Here is a 19,011-nt window from a genome sequence, read left to right as displayed (position 1 = left end):
GTCCCCGAAAACTCCCAACAAAGCCCTTCTTCAAGGTCAGGGGCAGCACAGGACCAGAGGCCAGGCCCTGACCACGGAGCACCAGGCTCCAGCGTGGAGAAGCACAAAACCCTGGGCTGGATGCCTCTGTGTCCCTCCTTGTCACAGTCTCGAATGGAAGGCTGTAACGGGGTGGAGTGGGGGTTGGGCGGTGGCATCACAGACCCCTATTGGAACACCAGAGGGACATTCATCGCTTGGGTTGTTTCCTTTTTTGGGGGGGGGGCAGGGGGTGCATGGTCCGGGGCTCAAACCCGGGTCTCCTGCATGGAAGGCGCGCGTTCTACCACTGAGCCACCCGTGCACCCAGCGCTTGGGTTTTAACAGCCCCAAAACCTGCTCCATGAATCCCTGTCACTCTTCACAAAAATGGAGGCGGGGTGGGCTCTGGATGGACCCAAGGCAGTCATCTGGCCTGGGTGAGACCCCAGCTGTCCTCACCTGAGGGCTTGAAAGCAATTCGGCTCTTCTTGCCCTTGTTCACCTGCCTTAAGAAACCCGCCCTGAGCAGGTCTGCGGCTGTGACGCGTTTGCGGGGGTCAGGTTCAAAGCAGCTCAAAATGAAGGCTCTGGCGTCAGTGGAAAGGGCTTCTGGAATCTCAGGGTGGATCTTAAACATCCCCACCTGCATGGAAGGGAGAGGGGTCGGATCTGCGGCACCGGGGCCTCGGGCAGATCCCCAGGTGCTGCTTTTCAAGGCGCAGCTCCTACCCCCGCCATCCTGGGGGGCTGGCAAGAGACCATGCTCGTGGCCCTGTGAACACCGGCCTTCGCGGGGGCTGCTCCGACGCTCCCCCCCACCCCCGTCAGAGGCGGACAGTGCCTGTGCACTCCTCGGAGCTGGGCTGACCTCTTGTGGCTTTACTTTGACCCAACAGGAGGTGTGGAAGTGACAGGGTGTGCCTCTCGGAGCCTGGGCCTGCAGGGGCCTTGTAGCGGCCTGGTGGCTTCTGCTCTGCTCCTCCCAGAACCCAGAGCCCACCAGGCAATGAGGAAGCCCAGGAGGAAAGGCCATGTGGAGGGGTCACCCCAGCTGCACCCTCAGCCATGTGGGAGAGACCATCTCAGACGTCACCAGCCACGCCACCAGCTGGATGCGTCAACCCGAGAGAACCCAGGCAGGACCAGTAGCGGAACCAGCCAACCGAGAGAATTGTGAGGAATTCAGAAAGCATTGTTTTAGGCCACTACATTTTGGGGGGTTTTTTGTTATGCAGCAGGTGGCCAAGGCGGGGCTTAGATCACAGACCGGAGCAGGGTGCTCTGAGGGTCATTCAAAGGCATCTGTTATCTGTTCTTGCTTCACAGTGTCCCCAAAAGACACCCCACACCCCTCTCAATCTCTTGCCATCACAGCCTAAATTCCCAACCTCCTGCTCCAAACCATATGCGGAGAAAACCCTGAGGCTGGTAACTCAGACACAGGTGACTCATCATCCAAGTCATCCAAAGCCAAAGCCACCTCCCTTCATCCCCGTGGGGTCAAACTGACTGAGGGAGGGGCACTGCCCTTTCCTGTTAGGGGTCCTGCTAGAATTTATATTTCAGCTCCTACTTTTCCAGCCAGCTAATCAGTGTCTGCTAAAGGCTCTGTTCCTCTAACCCAGAGGGGAACAAGTGTTGGGCCTAAGCTGTCCCATCTCACTGTGACATGGGGATGCTTCTTGACAAGTCCTGCTCGTTCATCTGGCATAACCTCCTCCTGCATAAGCAGCCCCATAATCAGGGGTGGCACTCCTGTATAAGCAGCCCCATAATCAGGGGTGGCGCTCCTGTATAAGCAGCCCCATAATCAGGGGTGGCACTCCTGTATAAGCAGCCCCATAATCAGGGGTGGCACTCCTGTATAAGCAGCCCCATAATCAGGGGTGGCGCTCCTGTTTTTAGGTGGTAGCCTCTTGAAGTTTGTGGCCATCTTCTTTTCTTTACCAAGCCCAACCAACAATCCAGGGAGGGAAGCCATCCTGCCCTCCAGGTCCACTCCGTGCCCAGCTCCTTGCAGTTCCCTTTGTCCCAGTGAGCAAGACCTGGGAGAAGCAGAGAGCAAACTGCAGTCCCTTAAGATTTCTGATCACTAAGTCTCTCCAGACTTCAGATCCCTAAGTCCCTCATCCAGGGACACACTTTCCATTTCTAACTCAGGAGAAGCTCAAGGGTTTGGGATTTTGAGAATGCTAAATGCTGGATGGAATCCAACCACTCAGATGTGAAATGCAAGGAACATTGCAGGTGGCATCCCTCACCTGAGGGGTGGGGAGAGAAGTAGCCAGTGCCCTTGGCCCTGGCAGAGGGAGGGGTGGTCAGAGACAAAAGTTCAGGACAAGATCCCAAAAGAAAGGAGCGGCCTCTCCCTTGGCTCTCAGAAGAGAGCAAATATGGGCAGCCCCAGGCCACCTTGCACATGCATCACTTTTAAGGGTGCTTGCGGTTACTCAAAAGGTCCCCTGGTGGGGTAGTACCCTTGGTTTGAGAGGCTGCCCAGAAGTTTCTAGAAATTCTTCTGAAGAATTAGAGATCCCAGAAATAATTTCTTAAGAAACCACAAAACCCATTATTTACCAATAACTTTCTCGTGTGCAATAAAAACTATACTCTCTATGCCATCCAAGAAACTGAATATATTTTCAGAAAATTTGTATAGCTAATTAGCTAACCAGAAACAGGAGGAAGGAAGAAGTAGTAGGGTAACTGAGAGAGTCACAGCCTTCAGATGGGGTTGTCTGATTTACATGGGAAGTCTGCAGCAGATCGGAAAGCTGCAAGCCATGGCTGTTAGGCGGGCCCCAATGTGTTTCTCTGCTCAGCTGCTGTTTGTTCCAAGGCTGGTGACTGAAGCTGCAGGTAAGATCTTCAGTGGCCCCAAATGGGTCCATTGTGGGTAGACATCTAAGTGCCCTAGTGTCCGGGGCAATGTTGGGATTGCAGGTGCCAGGAGATGCTTGCTGACTAGAGGTTTGGGCTTTGGAGCTGCCTGAGCCATGGAGGGCAGGATGCTCTGAGCACCATCTACAGGCACTCATGTCCCCCAGAGGAGGGCAACAAGGGTGCTCCACAGCACCCAGAACTGAGAGTGGGATGGATGCCCTGAACTCGCTTCATCCAGTAGAAACCTGTACTCATGCCTTTAAATTCTTCCTGCCTGAGAGGCCAAGCTGGAGGGACTGGCAAAGATGGAGGCAGTGAGGCTAGGTGGCAGGAATGGGTTGAGAGAGGCTGCCATATTGGCAGGGAAGCCATGAAGGATGTCTTCTGGAATTCACGTTTTATCAAGTTACTTCAATGCACTGTGACATCATTATCCATAAGCAATAGCTATCTGACCTTCTGTAATCCTACTCTCTTACTTCTTAGCATTGGGGGCTGGGGTGGGGGGAAGAGCCAAAATGCTCCATAGGTCAGACTGGTAATGAGCTATTAGGGCTAGAGCCACTCAAACTTTTCCAAGCATTTATGGAATCAGAAGCCACAGGTCTGAACTTGGACATGCAGGCTGTGCTGACATCCGCTTCCCCTGGGGCCATAAGCCAGCATGGCCCTCCCCAAGGTCTCAGCACACCCATCTGTAAACCCGCACCCCTACTGGTCAGTCAGAATTATGTTGGTTCCCACACATGGACTATCTTTCCAGTTCGCTTTGGGAGAAATTTTAGAAAGACGAAGGACAGATTATCTGATACCCAAAGTCCCTTCTCTCCAAAACCCAGTCAGAAACCTATCCTCCAAAGACACAGACTCCACATGAACTTGGCACCTTACCCAGCAACCAAAAGCACCAAACAGGTCTTACTTTGAACATGGCTGCCTGCGGTTCGCCGAGCTCGGGGAAGGGAGGCCTGCCGGCTGCCATCTCGATGATGGTGCAGCCCAGGGACCAGACGTCGGCTGGGGCGCCGTACCCGCGAGGCCCCTGATCGATGATCTCAGGCGCCATGTACTGCAGAGTGCCTATTAGGGGAAAAAACAAAGTTCATGGGCAACTCACTGTTTACAAACTAAGCGGACCGTTAGTAAACAAGCATGTCAGCGCTAATTTCCTCGTAAAGGATGGCTGGAGCCCGCACATCAACAGAGTGGTTGTGCCTTTTTTCTTTGAGCAGAGACATGCAAGGCGCCTCCTTTTCATGCCGGTCACATGGGGAGAGACTGTTCAGCCTCTCAAGGATGTTACTCAATTTAACAAGCACGTATCAGTGCACACCAGATACACGGCAGCCTGGCTGTGAGAAACTTAGTACCTGGCTTCACAGAGCTGCCTACTGGTTATTCTAGAGCAGCCAGAAGTAAAAACCTAAAATTGTGAAATTGCAACCCATGTCAAAGTCTGAAATATGTTCTACAACTAATCGTGGCGCTGTGCTTTGGAATTTAGAGCTTTTTTTTTTTTTTGCATATATGTTATTGTTCACAAAAAAGGAGGGAAAAAAAAGTCGATTGTGATGATAAAGTATTTAAGCCCTCTAGCTGCCTATATTGTGGAGCAGCTAGAAGGAAAAATCTGAGAGGATCGTATGGTAGCCCATGGCAAACTCTAGGATCTGTCCTGTAACCACTTTATGAAGAGTGCTTTGAAACCTATTGCCTTTTTCTTTGCTTTATATATATATTATACAATAAAAAAATAATTAAACAAAAAAGAGCTGCCTACTGGAGGACACAGACATGATGATAATGATAAGGAGGAGGAAGATGGCAGTGGCAGGAGTGATGCTAAAAGGTGACAAGGGCTTTAAGAGAGGGTTATGGGGACACAGATGGAAAAGTGCTTGATTCTGCCTGGTTCGAGGCAGGGAAACCTACACTAAAGGGGGCTGTGTTGATTTGGGTCCTCTAAGAGGTAAGTGCCAAGATGGGATTAGATATATAAGCCATTTACTGGGGAGAAGGCCTATAAAGGATACAGACGGAGGGAGCTGAAGGCAGGCATGGAGAGCCTTCAGGTTGCGCTGCAGCTCTGAAAGCAGAGTGGGAAGGAAGAATTGGGTAGGAAGAGTCTCAGAGGGCAGAACAGCTCTGAGAAAGCTTCAGCCGGGCCACTGGGGAGTCCCTGACCAAAAGTTGCCCACTGGAGGACTCTCGCATTGGTTCTAGTATCCCTGCCACATTTAGTCATTGGGTAAAGTGTGACTTTAGCACAAACATGGTGGTAGATCCCAAGCGATGGCAGTCGGGGCCCTCGGTGAACAATGCTCCTGCTGCCAAGGCTGAAGGGGGTAGGCAAACAATGGGAGGACTTCCAGGCAAGGGGAACAGCCTGAGCAAGGGCATGGGGGTTGAAGTGTCTAGCAAGTTCAGGGAATGAGCAATGCCTGACACAAGGCAGGGAGTGGGAAGAAGTGAAGGAGGCAGTGGCCAAGGCTGCAGCCCAAATGGCAAGTTGTGTATTCTGAAGGTTCCGGTAGGGTTGGAACTTTCTCCTGTGGGTCGTGAGGAGCCACCAACTGTCACAGGGAAGATGGGGATCAGATATAGCAGCAGAGAGAAGGGACTATTGAGGGGAGAGACAGGTGGCAGGGAGGTCAATCGGGGCTCTGGGTGTAAAATTTTTGGTTTTCCTTGAAACTAGGCCCAAGGAACAGGGTGATGTGGTAACAGCATCAGCAGACGCTACGTGCTGGCAAAGAGGTTTAGAATAGGAGCAGAAACTCAGAGAATGACCTTGGCCACAGCATGAAGAGAGGACACTGATGCCCAGAGAAATTCAAGGGCTTGTGTCAAGATCACACAACCAAAGTAGGGTTCCTGAGTCCCAAACAATAAAAAAAAGGGCTCACTGGCCAAAAACATTTGGAGAAGCGACTCATTCCATCCTCCTCTTCAAGGTCCAATGTTGTATTAGCATTTCAAAGACTCTAGGTTGGCTGTGACCAACAGAACTGCCCACAGTGATGGAAACATTTCATTCTGTGCAATCCAATATGGTAGCCACTAGCCACATACGGCTGCTGGGCCCTTGAAATTGTAGCTAGTGAGAATGAAAATTATAGTCTTTAATTTTATTTCATTAAAATTAAAGTTAAATATAAATGTGAACGTAAATGAGGTTGTCTTTGTGAGCTCAGTGGGGCAGAAACGATGGCTTTGGCCTCCGGAGCTGAAAACCTGGTGGGGAAGTGTCCAGTCGGTTGCAGGGTTGGGCAAGATGGCGGTTCACAGCACTTGTGGCATGGTTGGGAAATCCTGGAGCCTCAGGAAAGGAACCTTTGATGATACAATGTCCCCAGCAGACCCTTGCTTCTGAGAATAACAGAGGGAGAGGTCTTGGCAGGGAATGTTCCTCCTAACTAATCTGTAATTCATTAAGGAAAGATATGACACTTGGCTGGTTGGACTCTACAAACCACATTTTTGCTTTGCCTGTTGCCCTATTAGGGTCTGCCCCTAGGTGGCGTGTGAGGGAGGGAGGAGGGAGGAGGGAGGAGGGAAGGAGGGAGGTGCTCCTCCCTGTCTGCTCACTGTCCCTGTAGGCGAGCTTCACTGTGTACCTGGTTCCAGTAGCAGCATTTGGTTCCAATCTCAAGGCTTTCTGTCTCCCCATACCCCCAGAACCAGCCTCATGTGCCCCCACTCAGAAGTACGTGCTCCAGCCCTCTAGCAGCCCCTCATCAAAGGTTTGAATCCTGCTGTCCCTGCTTTGCTTCTCAGCCCTAGGTGTGTGGCTGCTTCCCAGGACCTCAGTGGCCCCTTTTTGCCTTTTCAGTTTTCCATACCCAACAAACAGTTCTTTCTATCACATTCTTCCTGTAAAAAACAAGTGGGGTGATTTCTGTTTTCCTGCCTGGACCCCAACTAATATAATCACCAAAAGAAAATAAAATCACAAAGTTAGGTAATAATGGAAAATAGCACTAAACCAAGTTGCAATGGCTTGTCAAACTTGGCTAAATGACTGCCCACCTTAGCACAACTGTCTCATAACTGGAGCCTGTTTGTTTAGTCTACGTTGTGCTAAATTTGAAGATTTCCCTTATATGGATCAATGGTGAACACCATCCTTCTTGGAGGCAGGGAATTAGCAATAACATGGGTGCTAGTTATTTATCGCTGCATAATAAATTACCCCTACGCCCAGCAGCTTAACAAGACAAACAGTTATTTATGACTGCACACGGTCTGCATGGGTCAGGGCCTGGGGAGCCGGGTGGGTCTGCCTCGGAGTCCCTCGGGAGGCCGCAGTCAGGATGTTGGCGGGGTTGCTGTCATCTGAGGGCTTGATGGGGCTGGATGGTCCTCTTCCAAGGTGGATCCCTCATGTTGTTATTGGTAGTAGGCTTCAGTTTCTCACTGCATGGCATTCTCCAGAGGCCTACTCAGGAGAGGGCTTCCCCAAGAGCAAGAGACCCAAGAGAGAGCAGGTAGGAGGGGTGCCACACTACCTTTTATGGTCTATACTCCAAGTTACCACTTTTACTCAGTGGAAGCGAGTCACCAAGTCCAGCCCACATGCAATGGGAGGAGATTATACAATGGTGAGGAGTCCAAGCAGTGCGGCTCATTGGTAGCCATCTTGGATGGCTTACAAAGCATTTCCCTATAGCACTGCCTATTTGACTCTCACAACTCCACGAGGTTGGGCCGAAGAGGCAATCCCTACTGTTATCCCATTTTCTACATGAGGAAACTGAGGCTCAGAGAGGCTAAGGGATTTGCTGAAGCAGAAAATTCTGAGCTAGAACCCAGGTTTTCTCCCTCCAAGTTCAGAGCTACACACCATGATATTGCAGCTCTATGGAATGTGCCAAGAAGACTGGCCACTGAAGGAATAGCTTCCTGATGCAAGGATTTCCCAAACCAAAATGTGACTTATTTCCATGTACCTGGAGGTTGTAGAGTAATAACGGAAAACTGGGAGCTCCATTTTATTTATTCAGTGGGAAACTATCCATTTCCAGTAAAAGCCAAAAGAGAGAAATGGATCCATGAGATGGTTTCAAATCAGCAAGGGAAACGTCCCCAGGCGGTAGACATGCTGTTGGTGTCCATCAGCCATATCACAGGCTGGATTGTGTCATGAAATCTGAGTGAACATGCCATGCAGGGCAGCTGAAAAATGCACACATCTGGGAGAACTTGCTGGCCTTAAATTGCGCTCTCCCAAGGCCTTCATAGTCTCCTTAAACTGCATTTCCCCCAAGGTATGTCCACACACCTGTGGTCACCGGATTGGCCAGCAATGACTTGCAGTTCCCTCCACCAGTGCCGTGAAGCAGCATTTGGAGTGAGGTGGTTGGGAGACCCAAAGGCACCAAGATCTGGCCACCTTGTGACCTGGATAATCACCCAGCAGTATTTCCAAATTTCCAGCAAAGGGAAAAGATGGCATAGGGAAATGTATTAGAAATTTTGACTAAGTTGCCAAGACACTGAGACAAGGGGTGAGATGGGGTCCACCAACAAGCTCCCAAGGGATTCTTGGACAATGAACACAATTCTTGGGCCCCCTTCCCAGGGGCCTTCCACCCTGATCAAGACAGTAGAGCCTGAGGGGGGCAGTTTTGAATGTGACTTTTTCGAGAGAGGTGGGCTTAGATGTCTATCCTCTCTCAAGTTAGAGGGTGTTCTGGTTTGAAAGCTGTTGGAATGCGATATACCAGAAACAGAATGGCTTTTAAAAAGTAGATTTATTAAGTTGCTAGCTTACAATTCTAAGGCCGAGAAAATGTCCCAATTAAAGCAAATCTTATAGAAATGTCCAATCTAAGGCATCCAGGGAAAGATAACTTGATTCAAGAAGGCTGATGAAGTTTAGCGTTTCTCTCTCAACTGGAAGGGCACATGGAGAACATGACGACATCTGCTAGCTTTCTCTCCAGGCTTTTTGTTTCATGAAGCTCTCCCGGGGGCATTTTCCTTCTGGTTGCATGGGTTCTCTCGTGGCTCTCAAGCTTTTTTCCAAAAATGTTTCCTCTTTTAAAGGACACCAGTAAACTAATCAAGACCCACCTGGAATGGGTGGAGTCACATCTCCCTCTAATCAAAGGTTAAAACCCACAATTGGGTGAGTCACAGCTCTGCGGACATAATCTAATCACACTTCCAACCTGCAGTGCTGAATAGCAATTAAAAGAAAGGGCTGTCTCCACAAGGTGGATGAGGATTAAAGCATAGCTGTTCTAGGGCACATAATCCTTTCAAACTGGCACAGAGGGGTTGGGGCAAAACTGTGCCTAGAAGGGTGTGGGGCCCATGGCAAATCAAGCAACTCAACATCAGCTCAGGCTACACACTTGTAAAGTGGCTACACTTGGCAGCATCTGTCCTAGGCCCCTTGAGAAATCATACGAGGTCAAATTTCCCAAAATTTAACATCAATGATGCACAGAAAAGAGTTGAATAAATGCAGTTGCACATGGCCCCAGTCCTAATCACCCTGCCCAAGGGCTGGGCCTGCAGGAACGGAGCACCGCTTCCTCTTAACCCAAAGCCTGTGGTGGGAATCCTCACTGGGCCCACTCAGCGCTCGGCGTACGTGTGTCCCCCGCAGGCCAGCTGCACGGAGGTTCCCAAGGGGGCAGAAACAACTTACAGAAGCAGAGGGGAGGACCGTACAGTCTGGCAGAATATCACTGCTGCCTCCTGACAGGGTGAAAGATGCACAAATCCCAGCTATCAGGTATGGGACCCATTGTAGAAATATTGGTTTAGGGTCTTTAAAATAGGAACCCCATCCAAAGGTGGTCTGCCAGGGCCTGGATCCCTCAGTAGAAAGAGACTGAGGGGGCGGGTACAGTGCAGGGGGTACAACCTGGTGGGGGGGAAGGGAGCCATCAAAGGACATGCTCCTGCCCGTGCCAGGGGAGTTATAGTCAGAGGAACCCAAGAGGGAAAAGCCAACAGTAAGCCACAGCCAGGCCCAGAGAGCACAAAGCCAGCTTACACCAGTGCCAGTCAAGTAACAACTTTCCACACCCCTTCCCTCTCCTTCCAGGAGCTACTGAGTAGGGAATGAGATGAGGCGGGGAGAAGCAGCTGATACCCACCCCTGAGTCTCCACCTGCTGCTGAACCTGGCAGGGAGATGGGAGAGGAGTTGGTCCACTGAAGGATACCTAGAGTGTTGGTTAGAACATTAGCCTGAAACCTCCCCCCCTTTCTATTTTGATTTGGTATAAAAATGTTATTATGTTGCTCAGCAGTAGTTTTGCTAAACACCATATTCTGCAAATAGATGGCATGTAATACAATCCACCATAAACAATTCATCATGTTGAAAGCTGAGCATTCTATAACACTATTAACTTGTAAGCATGCCAGCACATGAAAATTTACATGGGGCATACTAATATTATAATAGATTTTTTTTTTAAAGATGAGAACAATACCACCCTCAAGTAAATCTGGACGGCTTCACTGCTACAGTAAAGTAGATTGCAGTCCAGTTGTGAACACACCTGAACCCTTTTAAATTGCTGAATTGGAATTCTATTTGCTTGTTAAGGTGACATTAAGACTTTCTGTCTGTTATCTCAGAGTGACTGGAAAAGTCATAGGAAGGGACCACTGCCCTTGGCAAGATTTAAAGGAGCAGCGAAAGACTAAAATAACATGGCTTTATGATTACACCCTTTGAATCCTACAGGTTCAGCATGTTAGTTATGTACATAAATGCCATCATCTCAAAGGCCCCTCCCAGCTCTAATAATCTGTGATTTCTAAGTACAAATTAGTCTTATATTTATTTGATTTGTTTCATTAACAAACACTTCGACTGCCCTTGCAATCAGAGCCAGGTATTGGCCTAAGCACCTCATCAAAATCAACTCATTTAATCCTCATTAAAACCCTATGAGGTAGGTACTCCGAGTATCTCCATTTTACTTATGAAGGAACTGAGGCACAGAGAGGTTGAGTAACATGCTCAAGGCCACACCCATCAAGTAGTTGAGCCAGGATTTGAACTAAGGATGGGCACAGTCATAAACCAGAAAACAGTTCCTGTCCCAGGGTCCCCAATGAGCCTAGTGCTTAAAAGCAAGGGGGCTGCCATAATTCCGCTCCCAGGTATCTACCCAAGAGGAATGAAAACATATCTCCACACAAAGGTTTGTACACAAATGCTCAGAGCAGCATTACGCAGTACAGCTAAAAAGTAGAAATCACCCAAATGTCCATTAACTGGTAAATAGATGAGCAAAATGTGGTACATTCATAGAACTGGATTCTACTCAGCAACAAAAAGGAACCAACGACTGAAACATGCTACAAGACAGACAAACTCAAAACCATTATACTAAGCAAAAGAGGGTAGAGGCAAAAGACCACCCTTTGTATGTGATGGTTTGGAGGACCTTAGAAGAGTATGTTCTTCAAGTTACTCCACTCCTGTAGACCCGTTGTAAGTAGGATCTTTTGATGAGTAGGATCTTAAGATATGGCCCACCTCATTCAGGGTGGGTCTTAATCCTCTTACTGGAGTCCTTTATAAAAGGATGAAATTCAGGGAAAAAAAGGCACAGAAGACAGAATAAAGAAACGGAAGCTAAGGGGAAGCCACTGAAGCCAGAAGCTGGAAGCATGAAACCTGGAAGAGAAGGGAGAGACCAGCAGATGCCATATGCCTTGCCACGGGGCAGAGGTATCCAGGTACCGTCTGATGATGCCTTGATTTGAACCTTTTCATGGCCTCAGACCTGTAAGCTTGCAAGCTAATAAATCCCATTGTTAAAAGCCAACCCATATTATGGTACCTGCATTTCAGCAGCTTTAGTGAACTAAAACATTGTATCATTCTATTTGTATAAAATGGCCCAAATGGGCAAAATGTAGAAAAGCAGAAACTGCATCAGGTGGGCCAGGGCTGGGGGTGAGACCTGGGAGTGACTGCAAATGGGCACGAGAGATCGTTCAGGGGTGATAGAAATGTTCAAAAACTGGATTGTTGTGGTGGCTGCACAACTTGGTAAATTTACTAAAAATCATGAAACTGTGCACTTCAAATGGGTGCATTTTCTACATAAGTTACACCTTGATAAAGCTGTCCTCCCCCACCCAAAAAAGAAAGGCAGGGGTATCTGCTCCTGGCTGTAAATCCCTCCCTTTTGCTCTAACAGGTTTTTCCCTACAGTGAAAACCCTTCAGAGGAACACAGGAGGGGAGGATTCCAGGCCAGGAAGTTGCCCACAGCCTTTGGCTCTCCTTCCAGCCACTGCCCTGACAGCCTCCGGGGATTGTACAGGGAAAGCCCCACCCCATTCTCATGACCCACCCGAGTTCTGTACCAACCAGCTGAGAATTCTTTACAGAACTGCTCTGTTTTGCAAAAAGTAATTATATGCAGAGGAATTTGAATTTCCTAATCAAAATGAGACCCCTTCATTATTATCCCCCAAATAGCCCCTTGCATTATTTTGCAATTCAAAATCCATGTCTCCCCAAGCCAATTACTTGGGAAACTGTGATATACAAGATGAATTATACATGTGTCTTCTTTGTGATTTTTTTTCCTTCTTGGGGATGCTAATTATGAGATAAACTGTAGGGTTTTTTTGGGGGGTGGTGGTGGTGCATGGTCCAGGAACCAAACCCAGGTCTCCTGCATGGAAGGCAGGCATTCTACCACTGAACCCCTTGTTGGTGGATTTTATGTCTTGAAATAACTCCTTGTCATATTAGAGCCCCTCTTACTATGTATTGGAAAGCTAACTGGTGGCTTCCAAAGAGGAGGGTAGAAGTTATTGTCAACTAGGGCAATAAAATGTTCAGGGAAACAAAAAGTGCCAGTCATACAAACATATATATTAAATATAGGTATTTGCATATACATGTATACATGAGTGTGTGATACATATGTGTGTGTAGATATGTATATGTATGTAATACATATGTGTGTGTATCTATATATACATATCTACAGAACAATGAATGAAACTTCTATACATTCTTTCTTTGGAAAATCTTGATGAAGTCCTTGGAGTAATATTTTCCCTTTTTGAGATGTATGTACCTCCTTTCCTTGCATTACAACTGACAGACCACTTTTGCTGCATAAACACCCCTTTAGATAAGGAATGTGTCTCCACTGCAGGCATCCAGTGGCCAAGATACAATGACCCTCTTATTGAGGAAAAGTCTTTCAGAGCCGAGACATTATTCACCAAAAACAAGACCAAAGCTGTCCACTTCACAGTTTTGGCAACTACAGGGAGAGAAAACAGTCATCTGTCTTTTACAGTTTATTTCAGGGGCATATCATCAGCAAAGCACTTTTGTAGTGCAATCAAGCCAGACCTCTGCAGCCCCTGGTTTCTTCCTTAGGAGACCATAAACCTTTACTTATGAGAAACCAGGACTGCTTCTCCAAGGATTCAAGTTTTTGCTACAATTATTTTTAAGCAGGACTTTTGAAAAGCCATAGCACAGCTTTTTACTTCTCCTTCCTCAGAAAACTGCTCTTGACCCCCATTTTCCCTTGAAGCCCTCACCCCATTTCTCTTTTCCCAATCTCCTTGGGATGGACTCTGAGTGGGCTTTCATGAAGTCCAAGCTGCCCGTGTGGCCCTTCCCAGGACACTGCTAACCTCCCTGCGGGCACACACAGCGGTCACTTTCTAGTGCCCCTCCTACTTCAACTATCAGCAACCTTCAACCATCGCTTCCTCCTCCTGGAAATACTTTTTTTTGGTGGGAGGGGCCAGGCAGAAAAGGAATTTATTAAAAAATATCAAAGGATATGAGAGTAGTTCAGTCGTAGAATTCTATTCCTGGCCGGTTCAATTCCTGGCCCATGTACTTCCCCCAAAACAAACAAGAATTCAACAGATGGTGCTGCAATAACGGGATACTTGCATGGCAAAAGAATGAAATGTGATCCCCCCCATACACACACACACACACATACACAAAATCCGGCAGCTCCCCACACCCCTGGGAGGAGATAAGACCAGGCCTGGAGGCAGGAACCACGGGCCCCAGATGACAACGCGGGGGGTGGGGGGGCGCAGATGCTGGGCATGGGGACCACAGCTGGCACCTCTTGAGCCTGGACAAGGGACACTTTTCCCCGTTACTCTACCCACTGGTCTGGAAGAAGTAAAAGCTAGCAGGTGATGTCACCACTCTTTCAATCCGCCCTTCCCAACACGTGAAATATTCCCTCACTGGCACATCGAAAAGAAAAGCCAATTCCTCACACCGCTTAGAATGCCGAGCTCTCCGGAAGTATTAGCCTCCGAAGGCAGCGTAATCACATATCGTATCATCATCTTCATCGTATCAAGAAACAAGTTCCAGAACTCACCAAGGCTATTTTCATGAAAGACTAATAACACTTCCTAATAAACTGCCTGAGGAATAGTCGTTATTCAGGTTTTGATCAATATGGTATTAGCTTAAAAAAAAAAAAAGACATTGCCGTTTTGCTGAAAAGCTGAGAAATCCTCAGGAAACCACAAGCGGAGCGAGACGCCCACCCAACTTCCGGAAGGGAACAGGGACCGCACAGCAGGCCGGATGCGGGGGGCGGACAGCCGACGGCCTCTGCAGGCATCAGGCATCATGGAGGCCACGCAAGGCGGGCCCGCCCCTGCCCCTGCCCCTCCGCTCCCGAGGGGCCGCCGCGAAGGGGCCCGGGAAGGAGTGAAGCCTGGGCGCGCCCACAGCACCCCTCCAGGACGCCGCGCTCTGCTCACCTGCAAAGGTCTCCGCGCACGGGTTCACCCGGGCAAGCCGCTTGGAGGTTCCAAAATCGGAAATTTTCACCACTCCGCTGTAGGTATTTACCAGAACGTTATCACCCTTAGGGGAAAGGAGAACACCAAGGGCTTAAAGGCAGATTTGGGACACACGAACACGAAACAGAAAGCATCACAGGTTCCCTGGAAGACCGGGCTTTGCCCTTCGGGCCCGTCACGGTCAACCTTATCCCTGCTGTGATGCGACCACTCGGCAGACACAGCCGGCAGCTGGCGTGGTCTGACCGAGCGCACCGAAGCCTCCCCGGCTCAGACAAGCAGGTACCTTTATGTCTCTGTGCACTATCTGGTTGTCGTGCAGGTACTGAAGGCCTTCCAGGATCTGCCTGGTGTAGAACTTGATAGTGGGCTCCTTCATCGGCCCCCACTTGGACCGCAGAAGAGCAGAAAGGCTCCCTAGAAACGGACACAGCAGAAAACTTATCAGGGCAACAAAGAGTCAATTCAAAGAGATTAGGGGCACAAAGTGAGGTGATAATACGTCTACCCCATGCAGGCATTTCCCCCAGCATCACTGCACCCAGGCCAAATGTGACCTGCGAGCTCCCTCTCTATTGCCGATGCCCCAGATGGGCCCACACAACAGCCCTAGAGGGCCTTGCTGGCTGCACAAGGCCAGCAGGAGAGGAAGGGAAGGCTGCATGGACTTGGGAGGCGTGAGCAAATGCTGCAGGTGTTCCGCGCCACGTGAAACTTGGCCTCTGTCCATGTGTCCCAACCTGAAGCCCTGAAAGCAGAGGTGGACAGGTCCAGAGCCAGGGGCCCTATGAGGGCAGCAGGGACTAGCTCTGGGGGTTGGGCCTCTCTGTCCCTACTGGGAGAACATGCTGATGTCTGCTCTCAGCCGCAGGACTTCCTTGATAACTCCCTAGCCCTGTTATACTATTAAACATTGAACATTTGGGCAGAAAGCAAACCTCCCTTTGCTACATTCTGACCACCTGTGCTAGAGACCTTGGGTGAGCCCTGGGTGGCACTGCCTGCTGCCAAGGGCAGGCCCTTCAGCATCAGCCCTTCTCTGCTATGCCACTCACACGGTGCTAAGGGACCTTGCTAAGCCTCAGTTTCCCCATCTATAAAAAGGAGATGAGTGTACCTACTTCTGATTCTGCACTTCACCCTTAAACTTCATGCCTGGAATGGCAATTAAGGTGAAAAGCAACTGACTTACTTTCTCCTATACCATGCACAACTTGAGAGAAGAAACTATAATTTATCTATCCTTAATGTAACTATCAAAATCTAGCCCACTGCCTGGCATGTAATAGGCCCTTAACAAATGCTGGGTGCATCAATGAGTACAGACTTCTAATGGAAGGTTTTGCATTTGTATATTTATTGTATAAATGTAATAAGAAGAACTATTATTACGATGACCACTATTATTTCAATGTGCTCTCTGCCAGGCATTGATCTAAGAGCGTTACATACATCTTCTCATTTAATCCACCCAACAATTCATTTGTTGATCTGCTTAGTTGACCAGAAGACTGAGAGCACAGAGAGGTAGAATAATTTGCCCAAGGTTACACAGCTTGTAGCTAGAGGGGTCATGATTAGAGCCAGATGGTTCTACTCCAGAGCCGAGGAACAAACTCTGGTGGTGTTCTTCCCGTATTTGGGATTTTGTAGATAGAGCAATGGTTCCTCATTTAGTAATCAGTGGTATTTGTTTGTTTTTTGGGGTGCGTGGTCCAGGAATCAAACCTGGGTCTCTGGCATGGAAGGTGAGCATTCTACCACTGAACCACCTGTGCACCTAGTAATCAATGTTTTCTGCAATGTCATTTTTAAAACCTATGTCCCCTCTTCCCCATCCTTCTCTAAATCATCTTTAAACTCCTAGACTGTGAACACCTCAAGGCCAGAGACCACGCTTCCTTCATTCAGCTCTATGTCTCCAATTCTCAGCTCAATGGCTGGCACCCCACAGACACTTGAATATCTGCTGAACGACCAGATGGACAAACCAGAAAGAGAATTTTACATGACACTGCAAAGTGTGTATCCACCTCTTTTGAGATACAAATACTTTCCGACATCTAAAAGTCCTGTTACTTTTTTTATTTTTTGCATGGGCAGGCACCAGGAATCAAACCCGGGTCTCCAGCATCAAAGGTGAGAACTCTGCCTGCTGAGCCACCGTGGCCCTGCCCTGTCATTTTTTAAATGTCAGGATGGACGGTGACATTCACATTATTTTTTAATTAGTGATTTTTGGAGTGGGAGAGCAGAAGACCAGCAATTACTCACCCCCAGGCACCTGCTCCATAAATATCTTAATGTAACCGTCCTCTGAAACAGAGCCCAGATACTGGACAATATTGCGGTGCTTGAGGTGCTTGTGCAGGGCTATCTCCTCGTGCAGGGGCTGAGAGAACCTATCAAGAAAGAACAAAGCCAGCATCACCTCCCATGTGTCCAGGTTTCACATCACACCTCACCGGTACCTGCTGCCATTGAGGACCATGCTTTCTTTCTGGAAACTTCCTTTGGCTCCCCTGATATTGCTCAATTTCTCATCTGTAAAATAGGGATAATAACACCAGCCATGCAAGGCTGCTGGGAGCCAAAGTATGTCAAGGAGCTCAGTCAGGCACAGTGGAGCACCTGGCAGGGCAAGTAGTCACACACAACTGCCGCTGTTACCATCGCTCTTATCATGGCTTGACCTCACCTTTGCCTCTCTCATCAGCCCCTCTTGCTCTGCCTCCCTTTAAGGGGTGGTTTTCTGGAAATTTCTGTCCTCAGCTGCCTTCTAGTCCCTTTCCTTGTCAGCCCATTCTCTACCTGACCTCCATACGCCCTCTTCCTGAGACCATGTCACTCCTCTACATAAACAAAGCCATATTGCGTCACATGGCATACAAGAACCATGAAAATCAAGTTGTATTGCACCTTATTTTATCTTTAATATTAACAGTTGTTCTGGTTTGCTAGTTGCCAGAATGCAACACACCAGAAACAGATTGGCTTTTAATAATAGGGATTTATTTTGTTAGTTCTTCAGAGGAAAGGCAGCTAACTTTCCACTGAGGTTCTTTCTTACATGGGAAGGCACAAGATGGTCTCGGCTGGCCTCTCCAGGCCCCTGAGTTCCAACAACTTTCCCTGGGGTGACTTCTTTCTGTATCTCCAAAGGCGTGGGCTGAGCTGCGAGTGCTGAGATGAGGAATGCCGAGCTGCTTGGGCTGTGCTGCTTTGAGCTCTCTCATTTAAGCACCAGCCAATTAAGTCAAACGTCATTCATTGCAGCAGGCACACCTCCCAGCCGACTGCAGATGTAATCAGCAACAGATGAGGTTCACGTACCATTGGCTCAAGTCCACAGCAACAGAACTAGGTGCCTTCACCTGGCCAAGTTGACAACTGAATCTAACTACCACAACAGTCTACCATGGCTCTCCATCCTACACTCAAGTCATATCAAACAACTGGCTGTTCTCTGAATATACTGTGTGCTTTAGCAGCTCTGTTCTTCCCTCAGCCTAGGATGGACTGGCTTTTTTTGTTTGCCAAACTACTATTACTCACTCAAAGATCAATTCAAAGATTATTTATCTTTCAAAATTGCCACGATGCACCTGGGAAAAGAAATTCATCCCTGTGTTCTAAAAACATTGTGTTCCCCTCTATTAGGAGACTTGTCACTTTGACTTACAGGCAAACTCTCTGCACCTCCCACCAAACTGGGAGTGGCTTGGGATAAAGACGATATCCTAATCACCTTTCATTCCTCAGTGCCAGTCCCAAATCGGGCACAGAAAATGTGTCCAATTGTGCCGAGTCCATCCTGGAAATTTAGGGAGTTGGATCAGGCAGTCTCCAAGGTCCATTCTAGCTCTAAAATCCCAGGATCTTCTATCCGCAATGAAAATCAAGAACAACTACTGCACCCAACTCCAGGAAGCGGTACAGGCCAGCAACTTCACCAGATATACACAACTGCCAACACCTCATCTATCATTAGAATAAGAGACAGAATCCTGGATCCTTGCCTTGTTTCTGTGTGTCCCTGGGGAAGTCATTTACTCTTTCTCAGTTTGGTTTTCTTATTGGCAAAATGAATAAGCTGGATCAGCTTGTTTCAAGTCTTATCTTATAATTCAAATATCATAACATGCTATCCCATTAAACATGAAATGAAGGGTCCTATGACTGGAAGGAATCATTTATAATCCATCCCTAATAAATCACTGACCACCTGAATGGATGGACGTTAGCACATGGCCATTCAGTACCCACTGCTGAAGGCGACACTGCAGAGGTGGCCTAGCCATGCCTGT

The 19,011-nt window shown here is 48.4% G+C and overlaps 1 protein-coding gene across 1 annotated transcript in view; it reads right to left on the bottom strand.

The window, feature by feature from the left end:
* Nucleotides 1–19,011, bottom strand: part of MAP3K15 (mitogen-activated protein kinase kinase kinase 15) — a 90,108-nt gene that overhangs the window by 10,095 nt on the left and 61,002 nt on the right. The window contains exons 11-15 of the mRNA XM_077147036.1: nt 16,979–17,106; nt 14,991–15,121; nt 14,663–14,768; nt 3,827–3,984; nt 481–664 (exon numbers count right to left, since the gene is read on the bottom strand). Of these exons, the coding sequence (XP_077003151.1) occupies nt 481–664; nt 3,827–3,984; nt 14,663–14,768; nt 14,991–15,121; nt 16,979–17,106 (707 nt within the window). The remainder of the gene's footprint in view (nt 1–480; nt 665–3,826; nt 3,985–14,662; nt 14,769–14,990; nt 15,122–16,978; nt 17,107–19,011) is intronic.

Source organism: Tamandua tetradactyla, chromosome X, assembly GCF_023851605.1.
Source record: "Tamandua tetradactyla isolate mTamTet1 chromosome X, mTamTet1.pri, whole genome shotgun sequence".
Taxonomy (NCBI): domain Eukaryota; kingdom Metazoa; phylum Chordata; class Mammalia; order Pilosa; family Myrmecophagidae; genus Tamandua; species Tamandua tetradactyla.
This window is presented reverse-complemented; position numbering and strand designations above follow the sequence as displayed.